Source organism: Mastigoproctus giganteus, chromosome 1 (assembly GCF_048544385.1).
Source record: "Mastigoproctus giganteus isolate SK-2022 chromosome 1, ASM4854438v1, whole genome shotgun sequence".
Lineage (NCBI taxonomy): Eukaryota > Metazoa > Arthropoda > Arachnida > Uropygi > Thelyphonidae > Mastigoproctus > Mastigoproctus giganteus.
The window spans coordinates 1,088,266-1,102,830 of NC_143575.1; the positions used below are offsets into that span (position 1 = coordinate 1,088,266).

At 38.6% G+C, this 14,565-nt stretch overlaps 1 protein-coding gene and 1 pseudogene across 4 annotated transcripts in view; both read left to right on the forward strand.

Moving 5' to 3' along the window:
* LOC150090482 (alpha-1-inhibitor 3-like) overlaps positions 1–14,565 on the forward strand; it is a 183,827-nt gene that overhangs the window by 128,345 nt on the left and 40,917 nt on the right. For all 4 annotated transcript variants that reach the window (XM_090371129.1, XM_090371138.1, XM_090371111.1 and 1 more), the window contains exons 19-25: positions 699–816; positions 1,087–1,315; positions 4,781–5,020; positions 7,284–7,335; positions 7,469–7,561; positions 8,574–8,750; positions 9,124–9,362. In XM_090371129.1, coding sequence (XP_090227255.1) covers positions 699–816; positions 1,087–1,315; positions 4,781–5,020; positions 7,284–7,335; positions 7,469–7,561; positions 8,574–8,750; positions 9,124–9,362 — 1,148 coding nt within the window. The remainder of the gene's footprint in view (positions 1–698; positions 817–1,086; positions 1,316–4,780; positions 5,021–7,283; positions 7,336–7,468; positions 7,562–8,573; positions 8,751–9,123; positions 9,363–14,565) is intronic.
* Positions 10,806–11,340, forward strand: LOC150090483 (large ribosomal subunit protein uL11 pseudogene; annotated as a pseudogene).

The window sequence follows — 14,565 nt, forward strand, 5'->3', positions numbered from 1 at the left end:
TTTCCCAACTATAAACTCTCCGACAAAAAATATGAGAGCATACTATAAATACAGATTTGAAGCGAAAGGAATCGTAGACTGCATAAGCAACTGAAATGAGAAGTGGTTTATGCAACTAACTGGGAGTCTGATAGAAAAAGTAAGTGGAGATTGGCAGATTGTAGGTGAAAATGGATAGCACTGATATTAGAATTGACGCCACGTATTGGGAAATGAATGACCAAGTTTAAATGGTCATTATGACTGCACACATTGAATTAAGGGAAGGCAGGTTTACAGTTCACAATGGCCGTGAAATTTTCGTGGCAGCCTATAAGCTGAAACATGCAACCTCCTTACTGTTAGACTCGCATGAGAGAGCCCTCATCATGGGCAGTTTAGATAGTTATGTCCTTCCCCGCCCTTATAGGAAGCAGGCTTCAGTTCACGGACGGACTCATCTCACAAACGTACTTTCTGCTTCCGAAATGCGTGCTGTAGTAAGCGGATAACAGCAGCTTCGTTAGTTGGTTGTGTTTTGATCGAATGGTTCGATCACTCACAGCCCAACATGTTGAGTGATATGTCCCCCCTCCCCCCTTGTGCAGCGATTTCCTATAAGGGGAAATACGTAAACTGTTTCTCATTGGGTGGGTTATAGAAAATTTGCCATAGGATGTTAATATCATCCTTAATACATATTTCTTGTTCATTTTCAGTGGAAAATACTCCACTTTCCAAGACGACGACGACATCTGTTGACAGTGCGACCAAGTCCACCGTGGAGATCCGAACCGAATTTCCGGAGACTTTTCTGTGGGAAATGCAGAATATCGGGTAAGTACGGTTTCCATATAAACGTAATGGGTAACAATTTTGTACGCTCTGTCTAATACAACGAGTATTTCTGTAGTACTGGGTACATTAAAAGCGGAATTGAATGTAACAAAACTATGCTCCAATGGTGTTTGCGATAATTAAATCTTTGATCGTTTGGTTAATTGTAACTGATACAGTGAGTTTAGGGTGGGTTGGTTAGGATGGCTGCCTTTCTTGTTTGTGTGTGGAATAAATTAGATGCATTTAATGTGTTCTTTCTTTTCGCAGGAACGAGGGAGAACTGAGTCTGAAGCGTGAACTTCCACACACGATCACAACATGGGACGGAAGTTCAGTATGTCTCGATCGCAAAACAGGACTTGGAGTCTCTGATATTGCCTCGCTAACTGCATTCCAGTCGTTCTTTATTTCATTAAATCTCCCGTATTCCGTCATTCGCGGAGAGTCGGTGCCCATCAATGTCATGATTTTCAACTATTTATCGGAAGGTCTCCCGGTAGGTGCCATATTTGTCTTCTAATAGTTTAGTATTTATGAAATATTCTGTAGATGATTTTAAACTAAACTATTTCATCTACAGAGCTCCTCAGTGAATATCCAACGGGTAGCGCGGATGAGCATTAATTCTGCATTCTGAGAGGTCGCAGAAGGAACTTTTGTTTTGTCTTCTAACGTCCCTGCCAAATTCTGGCGACCCCGCCGTATAATACCATATATGCAATTTCTAATATCGTATAGAAAATGAGATACATCCATTCAAAAGTAAGCAAAAATTTCCGCAGTCCATCTGCACAAGAACTCTCTAAGAAGAAATGCGCAATTCAAGTGGCGCGCAAGGAACTGCGTGGTCTTACTGAAAGCGTCCTATATACTTTAATCTGAGACACATAACAACAGCAACAAAAGGAACTGCACATCATTACTGAGCCGTTTGAAATGTTTATGTTCTGAGATAAGCAATGGATAATCCACCTGAAGTCATGCAGCACAAGGAACTGCATTTATTAAAATAGTAATGCATCGAACAAGAAAGTGTTGTAAAATGACATGTGATTGACTTGCTAAATGATCAGTGCAGCACAATGAGCTGCAATAGAAGTTCCATATCTGAGACTAACAGAGGTGATACCCTTGTACATGTTAGTCCATATGGTGTTGATTAGTAGAGCGATCGTCTCTGTACGAGGATTGATACAATGCATAAAAATAAGCAAACCAAATAACTGAAGGTTCTTTACATTACACGGAGACGATTCTTTTTCTCTCCGAAAAGATTTGAGCGTTCTTACCAGTACAGGGTAAGAAGTATAGACTCAGATCCCACGGGAATGAATACGAAAACATCCCACATTCATAATCCAATAGGAGCAGAAATATTCTGAAACAGTGTCGCCAGCGCCTCACGGTATTCGATACTACAGCTGCATATTTCGAATTCGACACGTTCAGAGGACGAGACAGTAGAGCATTCATTCCAAGCTATACCAGTTGCTACCGCTGCTCAATCAATCCCGTCCGAACTTTATTGGTGAAAACAGCGTTATCTCTAAACCCACAAGCTTGGAGATTACTGACCACGCTCCTAACGTTCGAATTCGTTCACGGGTCGAATTCCTCCGCATCGTCACTATTGATATTATCCAGAGTAAGGTTCGTTCATTATATTCCCCTGAGCTATACATCATACTGTTTTTTTTTTTTTTTTTTTTTTTTTTTCTCTCCCCTCAATCAATTGACTACACTCATTACATTAAACATACCCAGTATTTAAAAATAAAAAGTTCTGTTTATACTGCGCACAATTGAGAGGTCAGAGTTTACAATTTTGTAAAGAATGCAATCATTAACCGTATTTTAGCAGTCACGGATAAAAGAGAAAGCTAAACACAAATGTTTATAATGCGGAATGAAAACGTAGTTCTAGTGTTGAAGCTATTGAAAAGGCTTGAACCACAAATATGAACATTACCACTGCTACATCAAGACAAAAATAAATAAATAAAACAGGTTTATTTTATTTATTTTTGTTTTGATATAGGGTGGTTAGGTTCATAAAACAGAATTCCACATTGCCTTACCTATAACCCTATTAACAGCAATATGTATCTGCTGTATTTATTTTATGGTTCAAGTGTTTGCTTAACCACAAAAATCAAATCAGTTCCATTCAATAGCTTTAAATACAAATATTTTGATCTAAAAATCACTAACCAAATAATTCCCCTAAGTAGTATTGGTACTCCTTCCTCAGCATACCCAAAGCTTCAAATCATCAAATACGGGAGTTATAAATTCATTTCTTGATGGTCAAGGAATAGAGGTAAGCAGGCTTTGAGTAACAGTGGTAAAAATTTCACCAGTCTTTTATGTATGATCAAATCTCCATGAGTCCACCATTTATTTTTTAATAAGCAATCAAAATGAGTCATTGTGATCCCCACAACTACCATCAAAATTCTGGATGTAATGTTCGCTACCTATCAACAGATTGCGACCTTAAAATGTGTAGGAATATCTCTGTAACCACCCAGTGTTTCTGATTTATTCCAAATTAAATGCCTGCTGAAATTAGTTCGGCGCTATGTGTAAAATGGGGACTGATAATTTTCTCTTCCGAGGTTTCGCTAGGAGATGTTTGACATTGTCAATATAAAGTATAACGCTGCCCTGAATAAAAATTATGCTTCCTTCTAAACGTGTTCATTAATCTATGGGATAATTGTGGTCCGCAATAGCCTAAGACCAAATTCGGCAAGTTTTGCTTATCAAAGATCCACGTAAGTGAAAGCTCGCATCATCCATCCATTGGATGTTAAATAACTTTCAGGATTCTGCGAACTCAATAATGTTGTCAGTCATCCACTAGGCAAAATCACCGCTTTGATAGTCTTGTGGTTCCAATTGAAGCAGATGTTTTGATTTTTTAGAGAAACTCGTGGAGGCGTACCTTTTTTTTTATAGTATGTAAAAGAAATAAAAAAAAATACATAAGTAATGTACAATAGAAATAACAAAGACTGTAAAGCAAAACTAATTTTAATGTAAAAAGAATGGCAGACTCAGTTTCTCTTTGTAACTAAAGTACAGTACTGGATGAGAAAAGAAAAAAAGAGGAAACGTACTGATATATTTAAACTAGGAAAAACTGGATAAACAGGAAATTGATCAACTGGGATGCACTGCCGTTGTCTTTAAAGGAGGCAGTTGTATGGATGAGTTGTGATAATATAAATAATTGTGGCTGTTTTATTTCATTTTTTAAACTGCTATTTTTATTATTCACTTATATTCATACTTGTATTATGAGATATTGAAAAAAATAAACGATTGACACGCAGCACAAACTCTAAACTACAAATCTACGAAATAAAGGACACTTATTTCCAGATGGTTTGTTATTTTAATGAGGGAGTTCTGTTATATCCTGAAAATTAGTAGAATATAGCGAAGCACTTGAGAATATTTCTCACTCATATCTTTTAAAATGAGCTAATCAATTGCGTTAAGCCTATCTAAATTGATTTTATATTATTGATTTTAATCAAAATTAACAAAGTATTTTAAAGTGTAAAAAATACATATTATTAATTATGTTGACGAAATGTTTAAATAAATTGAATGATTTAATAGATACTTAAACACAGAATCAATAACAGAATTAAATTGCGTATTGAAGTGCCAATACTGTTGTGGTACATCGAGCGTCATAGTATATTAGTCGTAACTAATGTACCTTCTTACCTTTTTAAAAATTAATTACGTTGATTATTACTTTGATAAATCTTAGAAAAAAAATAAATAAATAAATAAAAAAAAATATATATATATATATATTTCTATCTCAGTTCTATTCTGTTGTTCATTTGTATGTCTAGTATACGTGCAGCTAAGTTTCTGCAGTAGACAATTTTTTCACCCTCGACATTATTCCTGGAGTAACCTTCTGCGATTCCTTTTCCAGGTAAAGATATCTCTGGAACCCAGCAACGACTTCACTTTGCTAAACGATTCTGCAACCGATAAGAAGTGCGTGCACGGAGGCAAGAGTGTCACAACACAGTTCCTTGTGAAACCAACAGCCTTAGGAACCGTTAACTTCACAGTCATGGCCATTTCCATACCTGACGATGGGCTATGCGAAGGACAGGCGGTAGCGAGTCAGTCGGCCAGAGATGGAATAACTGATGGAATTATAGTACAGGTAAGACAGAATCTCCTTTTCATTGTACACTTTCTATTTAAATTTTTCTAATCACCCCCCCCCCCCCCTTAATATCTAAACGCGGAGCCCATTTGTTACTTCGTAGTCTGCTCTTAGAAAAATTAAAACTGCAACTGAATATTTCATTTTCCTTAAGAGTGGTAATATTTATTGGTTTTAAAACTGAAATTTCGCGTCAGTGTGTTAATAAACCGACGGTTTCTGTTACGTTTGTGGCCAGTAATCGAACAGTACAAGAGAATTTCTTCTCTGATCAATAAAACAGTCTCTATTGAATGTGAAAAGCAATTGAAAGGTGTATAATGACCGTCACAGCAGAAAACCGGAGACTAAGATGAAACACTGTATGACAGACATATAATAAGGTAACTGAATTTACATAGAAATAATGTCGAAGCGTACAAAGAAATATACTCATACATATACACGCATAAGCATGCGTAGTTATCACTATTAACAAGGTTTCAAATTCAAGAGCTAACGAAGCCAATCAAGATAAACAAGATGGGCAACGAATTCGGACATCGTGGTCTCTATATTCTCTCCTACATGGGGAATGAGATACAAGCGAGACAGCTGCATGCATCTGGAGAATCAATCACATCAGGCAGAATTGAAGTAAGAATTGAATCAAAGTATCATCAGTGAAATAAGATAAAGATTAAACCTTAAATCTCTGCTGTGGATCCTGCACAATACCACTTAGATAGTATGAACCAGAACTGTAATACTCAATACGTTCTACGTTGATATCAATATTTGTAAAAGAATAAGTGAAGTTTACCTCAATATGATACGTAGAAAACTTCCGTACGATACTCTCCAGAAATTGAAATTAAAATTTCTGGAGAGTATCATACTGGATTAAAGTTTTTTTTTTTAATTTCTGGAAAGTATCGTAAGAAAGTATTCTACGTATCATATTGAGGTAAACGTTTTATTCTTTTACAAATATCTCTTAGATGATCGTTATTCAGAAAAATTAAATATATGCCATTGTAGTTTCAGTGGCATACCTTCATTTATGAAGGCAAATTTGTTCGAACGTCATAGCCGATCACACTGGATGGAAACTTGAGGAAAGCCCGTGGGAGGGGACATAGAAACAAAAACGGAGCTCAAAACATTAGAAGTTTATAAACAATCACATTTTGTTAAATATTGCGAAATGATTTCTTAAAAAAAACAGTAAAGTTAAATCTCAAAAAACATAAGTAATAAGTTCATGTTCTAAGCTATCCATTTTTAAGAGAAAAACAAAGCTTAAAATGCTACACGGCAAAGATGAACTTAGAAAAATACACGGAAATCTACGAGTGCGGATATATTATACGAAGTAATGGAGTTTCTACTGGCTTAAAGGAAAAGACAAATTTGAGAATAAATTTATGCGTAATATCTTTGAAGACTCGTGAAATGCAATTAACGGATCAACACGGTGTGTTATTCTTTGGACGCTCAGTCGCCTGTCATCGGTTTTGATCGGTTACTGAATATTCAATCCTATCACTAGAGGAAAACTCCGCACACAAAATGTATTGCACTATTGACTCCATTTATTTTACCGAATTGACAGAGCGAGCGTGTCAGTGAGATCCGGCGGAACACTTTGAACACAATTATAGAAATTTGTTAGAGTACACCCTTTTGTATTCCCATTAGGCTGACTAAATCTGAATACAACTAAGTTGTTCGTGGAGATATTTTTAGAAAAAGTTTTTTTCTTCGGCATATTAACAGGAAACCTAAACTTATTTAACAGTAATATGTTCCTTAAATACATAATAAACATTAACCACCCTATTTTGACCATATTTAATTTTATAGTTAGATTACGTTAATAAGGAATTTAATACGTCGTAAATGTTCATGATGAAGATGTCCATGTGGCATTTTAATGAAAAACGAAGCAATAATTATTGTATTTTATGTGACTTAACTTCATTAAACAAATTAAGTCGCCTAAAATAAAATGGATTTTTTTTGTTTTTGCAAAATACCTCAACTTTGTTATTGAGTAAGGTCAGGCTTAAAAAAAACCGACTTGCAAATTTTATATTCGCACTATCAGTCGGCAGAAAGACAGTCAACCGATGGGTTAATAGCTTGAGCTAGCTAATCTATTAACCTATCGCAAAGAACTTAAGGCTAAGTTGCGGTTAGTTTTCCGCGCTTTTATTTTTCAAAAATAAACCAGCCCGTAGTAGCACTCTTTAATTTGGATTCCCTTTCGTTATTGCAGCCCGAAGGTTTCCCCAAAGAAGTGACGTTCAGCGATTTCTTCTGCCCCAGAGGTAAGTTTACACAACTATAAAACTATGAGGGAGGGGGGGGGGCTGAATGTGAAGAATGAGGGAGAGAATAACCGTTACATATGTAACAGTTAATCCTCAGACTGATTTTACCGATTCTTTATTTCTCTTTCAGACAACGAGAGTGGAGTGTTCGAAGCCAAATACGATTTGGTTCTCCCCGAAGATGTGGTGGAAGACTCCGGTCGAGCGTTCTTCTCTACCTCAGGTAAAAAATAGTGGAATGCGTCGGCATGCCCTCCCCAATTCGCACAGTCCTCTCAACATTCAAAAAGAGGCCACGATTGCTTTCCTCCCACACCGTACGCAAAATTCCTGGACTTGAATCCATCGAGAAGGGAGCGTCTTATACAGTCAATGTCAGGCAAAGGTTTACAGGGTTCCCTATCCCTCGAAAACACACAAACCGATCGCAGAACAAGAGTAATTTACATAAACAATAAAATTAAGCCTCATGGCCTTAGCTGCCGATACGTAAATGTTAACACAAAAAAACTGTCTCGCACCTAACATCAGCGTTGGTAATAATATGCAATAAAATTATTTCTCAAGCTGGCACTCCACTCGTACAATTTCTGTAATGGTGATTTGTACGAGTAATATCGTGGATTCACCATGTTAATTATGGCACTGGCTTGGACTGTTTGATTTAAAAATAAACTACAATTTTTACTCTTCAAGTATATACGCTTAGAGGTTGGATGCAAATATCACAAGATAGTCAAGGAGGAGCTTTCAAATTATGTGTGCATTCATCTCCTTAATAACTGTTAAATGGCCGCTAGAAAAACTCGAAAACAAATTAAAACGTAGGTGGCTGACAACAGTCAATGCATGGCAGAAATTTCCTGCAAGTCATCTTGACGGAGATTTCTTTGTAGTGCGGTTCATCCACTCGGCTACTTGGAGTGGAGGTGATGCAGACACAAAGATTTTGACTACTCGAAACGTATTATGTCCAAGGCTCAGTAAATGAATCGACATGTCTTCTCACATACCGATATACGATAAAACACCAGAATTTATTTTGGGAATTCTTTTATGTGGTCAGTTTAATTTTTCCTCTTCACAGATAAAACAACAAAGCATTCACAGTCAAATTCAAGCTTACATTTATTTGCATGTAGTATGGTTTTTTTGCATTAACAGTCACGCAGAACTTGCATATGATGTATTTAGCTTTCTGTAGTCCGTTTAATAAGAAATTCTTCATCTTTCAGGTGATTTGATGGGTCCAACTCTTCAAGGACTTGAATACATGGTGAGTCAACCTACCGGATGTGGAGAGCAGAATCTAGTGCGCCTCGTTCCGAACATCTGCGTGCTTGAGTACCTGAATGCAACCAGCCAGCTGACTCCAGAAATTGAACAGAAGGCTGTGAGGAACATAATTATAGGTAAGTGCAGTTCTTCCATAGAATGTTAGTCCGTCATTCCCCACCTGACGTGCTAGGCGGAGTTACCACCGGTGGCGCTTTACCCTCAACGCTATGCCGTGCTAAATAAGAGCCAAAGTACAATTTCATACGTATGCATTAAAGGCATCGGAAGAAGATAATTCATAAAAACACTTCTTTGCCATTTCAATAATAGACTAGCCGCAGTCGTTAATACAGCAATGCACAACGTGCTGTTGGGAGGCTAGAAATATGAAGATTAATGAAGATTGCCACAAATCGTAATACAGTGAAAGAATTACACACCGCATACTCTTACAACACGAGATACCAATTTGTTGCATTGCTTCTAATCATGAAATTCCCGTTTCAGGTCGTCAGAACCAGTTGAACTATCTTCGCACCGACGGGTCATACAGCGCTTTTGGGAACCGGGATTCCACAGGTAGCATCTGGCTCACGGCCTTCGTGATTGTGACGTTTAATAGAATTAAGCAGTATGTAGTTATCGAACAAAGCGAATTAGACCGTTCTGTCACGTGGATCGTCACCAAACAGCAGGCTGATGGATGCTTTCCGGAGGTGGGAAAAGTGTTCCAAGGATACATGAAGGTGAGTCGATGCCAGCACAATAAATAATTCATATTAATTGTAGTTACCCAATGACGCTACTCTGTTTCGAGAGGGCATTTCCTGTTCTGTAAAACTGGAAATTAATGTACTTAACTTAACGTAATCATCAGGGAGTTAAAGAAGTTCATTGCTTCAAGATATATAGGCTAGAGAAAAATCTGAAGCAGGCCTGACATAATCAAGTGGTTCGAGCGGAAGTGTTGTAGCAAACGCATTTGCGTTGAGCGGACTGTTTTGAGCCCGAGTAACTGTTTAAATACGGTATTGATTATATTCTTGTCAAAATGATTAGTTGACTTCTGACTTATCTGGTCATGGGTGAGTTAAATTATTTCTGTTTCTATCTTTTTCATGAAACCCCTAAACGCGAAAAGTATTAAAATCTATAACACTTGATATCGTGCGTGGATTAAAAGTTGCAAAGACAGAAATACGTGTTGACATTAGACTTCAATTTCTGCAGATTGTAATTTTCAGGATATATGTATGAAGGAAGGTTGGTCCAGCATGCAAAAGTTTAAGGGATAAATGAGAAAAGTTGGTTCTGCGAGTTTGAAGTTGGACAGTAAATGGATGCTCAGATCTTGCGGCACGCGTTCAGACTGTTTTTTTTTTAAGCGAAAGGGGGAATTACAGAAGAACAGTGCCCATGGGAGTATCTTAAGAATTGTCTTAAAATACTCCTATGAGCACTGTCTGTTTTTCTGGACGAAAATAACCTTGCTATCTGCGACTGAGACCGACTAACTCAGCCACGGGCTAACCGGGTGGGTAAAGTGCCTGCCTGGCAACCCAAAAAGTCGCGGGTTCGAATCCCGCCTCGGACTTGGATCAGAGTACTGCAAAAACCTTGGGAGGTGCATTATGGCCACAGAAGCCGATGCGCCAACAATTAACTAAAACAAAAAAAAAATATCAGCCACGGAGTGAAAAAAGCTCAAAGGTTCCTCGCGTCATCGACAGGGATTCGTACCGGGCATTTTCCACCCGTGTGGGAAGGACGGTGACGATACCACTGCGCTACTCGCGCAAACAGAGAGACTTTGTAAGAGATGAGCCTTTAATTTGCTCTTTATTGATGGCGCACTATAGCCATAGTTGCCAACGCGCCTAATAAATCCCGAAACAAACAAACAGCCCTTTATTGGATAGACTCTAGAAACCTGAGAAGTTGTGGGTACACCGCCCCAGATATGGGAACAATATTTCACGGTACAGCGTATTCGATATTTGTAATTCCAAAGATCAATGCTCTTTGGAAGGAAAGTAACGCTGAGAGCGAAAGAAAAAAAATCAATATTCGTGCAGTGCTTATCTCAAGAGAGATTGGAAGCCAGGGTAAATCCCTAATAGGGATATGTGATCTTGTTTAGGGATCTGAGTGTCATCAAAGTTAAGCAAAGGATAAGTAAGGTGGTGCATTTTTCTGGTAGGGCTATCTGGCTCATTCACACCACACTAGTTATTTGAGAAAATAAAATGCCACCTAAATTCGATCCTAGCGAAATTAAAGTTGTTTACCTGAGGGTTGTTGGTGGTGAAGTTAGTCCTCTCTTGCACCAAAGGTTGGACCTTTAGGCTTGTGTCCAAAGAAAGTTGGTGATGACATTGCTAAGGCAACAGCTGATTAGAAAGGTTTAAAGATTACCGTTAAGCTTATCATACAGAACCGACAAGCACAAATTGAAGTAGTTCTTAAGTGCTGCTTCGTTTATTATTCGAGCTCTAAAGGAACCTCCTAGGGACAGGAAAAAAGTGAAACAGTGGCAATTTGTCATTTGATGATATCATCCCCATTGCACGAACCATGAGGCCTCGTTCCATGGCCCGCCAGTTGGAAGGGGCAGTAAAAGAAATTCTTGGAACTTGTCAGTCTGTTGGATGCACAATAGCTGGTTATCATCCACGTGACATGATAGAAAAAATAAATGGAGAACTAAAAGATCCAGACGAGTGAAAGTACTGAAATAAAAAAAACGTAGACACCTTTTTGGAAGATAGGCCTGAGTTTTAGAAGGGATTGAAATTAACTAAGCTATCTCTGCCCCATTTGGGGATTACCTTGATCAACATATATGGAATTAGTGGTGGAAATTTGAGATGAAATTGATCAGCATTTATGGAATTGGTGATGAATAGGAGAGGGAGTGCAGTAGCACACGCTCTTTGACTAGACAGGGGTTCAAGCCCCCTGACTGCTAAATACGGTCGATCTGCCAATTCGCACTGGACAAGCGTGGCAGATTATGGTCCATTTCCCTCAGCATGAATTGTTGAGGAGGCTTCCATTCTGTAATGGGTTGATAATGGCTGCAGTTTACCTTTTTTATTCGTGAAGGTAAAACTATTTGTGCAGTGCAAGGCTTCTGAAACTCAAGGTTTCCCAAAGGCGGAGTGCAACGTGCTATCATCAACAAAACGGATAGGATTTTCAGTCAATGGAAAAAAGTCATTAATATATAAGAGGAAAAGAGTTGGTTGGGGGCAACTGAATCTTGTGGTACACCAACATTACTGGAGACGTTACACGACAGAGAGCTATCTATCATCATTTTCAGCGAACGGTCAGAAAGAAAACTGGATGCCCACTTCAATAAACAATCGGAATTCAAGAGATTGCTTTTTAGAAGACCTTTATGCCAAACAGATCTGAGAAATGTCAAGGGAAATAGCTTGAGTTTCACCAAACTTTTCCATTGATTTTGTCTAAAAATAGGTAACGTAAGCTAATACATCAAACTAATAGAGTAAGTTTATCTGCGAAATTGTCAAACTAATAGAGTAAGCTTATCTGCGAAAAGATAAACCTCCCAAACACTTCCTAATTCATTTCACAAATATACGTGGTCTCGGCGCCTCCGTAGCCAGGTGGGCAGGAGCAGCAGTGCGTAGCACACGCTTCTTGATAAGACCGGGGTTCGAGCCCGTGATCACCAAATACGGAGGATGCGGAAAGGTCAGGACCACCGCATATCTTCGGAGCAATATGGCCTTAGATGCTAATGCTCCTAAAAACCAAATAAACAAGCATACGTGGTCTCATTTCTAATCCCAACGATGTCCATTTCCACTTGCAGTCTACCAAACTCCATGTACTTTTTCTGACAGAATCGCAGTTATCGGTTGATTCAACTACTGCTCATCTCAGTTGCCCAAATTATTCGCTGTATGATTCCTTTCGCCTCAAAGGTGGCACTTGTACATATGTCCGTTCCAGTATTCCCTGTCAGAGACTTGGTAATTTGGAATCTCTTCTTTTCGATCTTCTCTGGCTTAAAATCTCTCTACCTCATTGTGTCAAATTCATCTGTTGTCTCTACCGTTCTCCCAACTCCACTAATCACTTGGAGCTCTTTGACTTCCTCTCTTTGCAACTTGACTCTCTCCAGTCCAACTTTCCTAGCAGTGAAGTAATTTTCCTTGGCGATTTTAATGTTCACAACTCCAGCTGGCTTCCGTTTTCTAGTCACACCGATCCAGCAGATCGAGATGCTGAGGCTTTTGCAATTACTAATGACCTTGCACAGATTGTTCATTTACCTATAAGAATACCAAACAATCCTAACCATACAGACAACTTTTTTTTCTCACAAATAACCCTTCTAAGTACACGGTCGAAGTGAGAAGTCCTTTAGGCACCTTAGATCACAACTTGGTGATTGTCTCTTCTCCAATGGAGCCTTTATCTGATGGCTGTTCCCAACCTCGTATTGTTTGGCATTACAAGAATGCAAAATGGGATGACCTGCGAGATTTATTTTCTTCTTTTCCTTGGTCGGATTACTGTTTCAATACTTCTGATTTCAACGTTTGCTCAGATCGTGTCAGTGAAATTATTCCTTGCAGGAATGGAATCCTTTATCCCACACTCCACTTTAAAATCTCATCCTTAATCTAAACCTTGGTTTTCCAATAAATGTGCTAAGGCTGTTCAAGAAAATAACGTTGCATATCGTAATTGGCTTGTTTGTAATTCTTCAGTTTCATTTTCTGCCTAGACCAAAGCTCGCAACAATTGTAAAGCAGTTATTAATCATTCCGAACTAGGAGTTTTTGAACAGGCTAAGAGCAGAAAACTTGCTTCTTGCCCTAATGGTAGCCGAGCATTCTGGTCTCTTGCCAAAGCTATTGGCCGCAACTTTTGTCCATCTCTGCTCCCACTTCTGTCTAAACCAGATGGTTCTGTTGTCACTTCAGCCAAGGATAAAGCTGACCTGCTAGCATCCCATTTTTCTTCCAACTCCTGTATTAATGATCTTGGTAAAACACCACCCACCATTCCCAACACACTCCATTCAATGCCTCTTGTGGTCTTCCGTCAAAAGGATGTCAGAAGGATTTTGACGAATCTTGATGCTAAGAAGCTCCAGGTCCCGATGGTATTTCTCCACTTGTTATCAAAACCTGTGCTCCTGAACGTACTCTTATTCTTTGCCGTCTTTTTGCACTTTCTTATTCCAAAGGTGTTTTTCCTTTTGCTTGGAAATTTGCTTATCCAGCCAGTTCCTAAAAAGGGTGACGAATCCCTCCCATCCAATTATCGTCCCATTGTAATTGCTTCTACTCTTTCCAAAGTAATGGAGAAATCAATTAACCGCCAACTCTTAAACTACCTAGAAACCTTCCCGTCTGATCAACGATCGCCAGTATGGATTCCGTCAGTGTCGATCCACTGGTGATATTCTGGCTTATGTTACCCATTTATGGACTAATTCAATGGAAAGGTTTGGTGAAACACAAGTAGTTGCTCTTGACATCTCAAAGGCTTTCGATCGTGTTTGGCATAAAGGTCTTCTAAACAAGCTTCCATCTTATGGTTTGCCAACTGTTTTTAGTAATTGGTTATCCAGTTTTCTCTCTGATCGCTCACTGAGGGTGATGGTAGATGGCTCTGTCTTCTAACTTCTCCACTAATGCCGGTGTCCCTCAAGGTTCAGTTCTTTCCCCCACTCTTTTCCTTTTGTATATTAATGACCTTCTTCCATTGACTGGAAATCCTATCCATAGTTTTTCCGATGATAGCACATTGCATTACACTTTCCATTTTGAGAAACCTTGTCCTGCTCAATCAGCTTCAACTTCTCGAAAATCTGCTACCTATTCCTTAAATGCTTATCTTCGGGTAATTCTCCAGTGGGGCAAAGACAACTTAGTTGATTTCAACCCTTCTAAAACTCAGTCC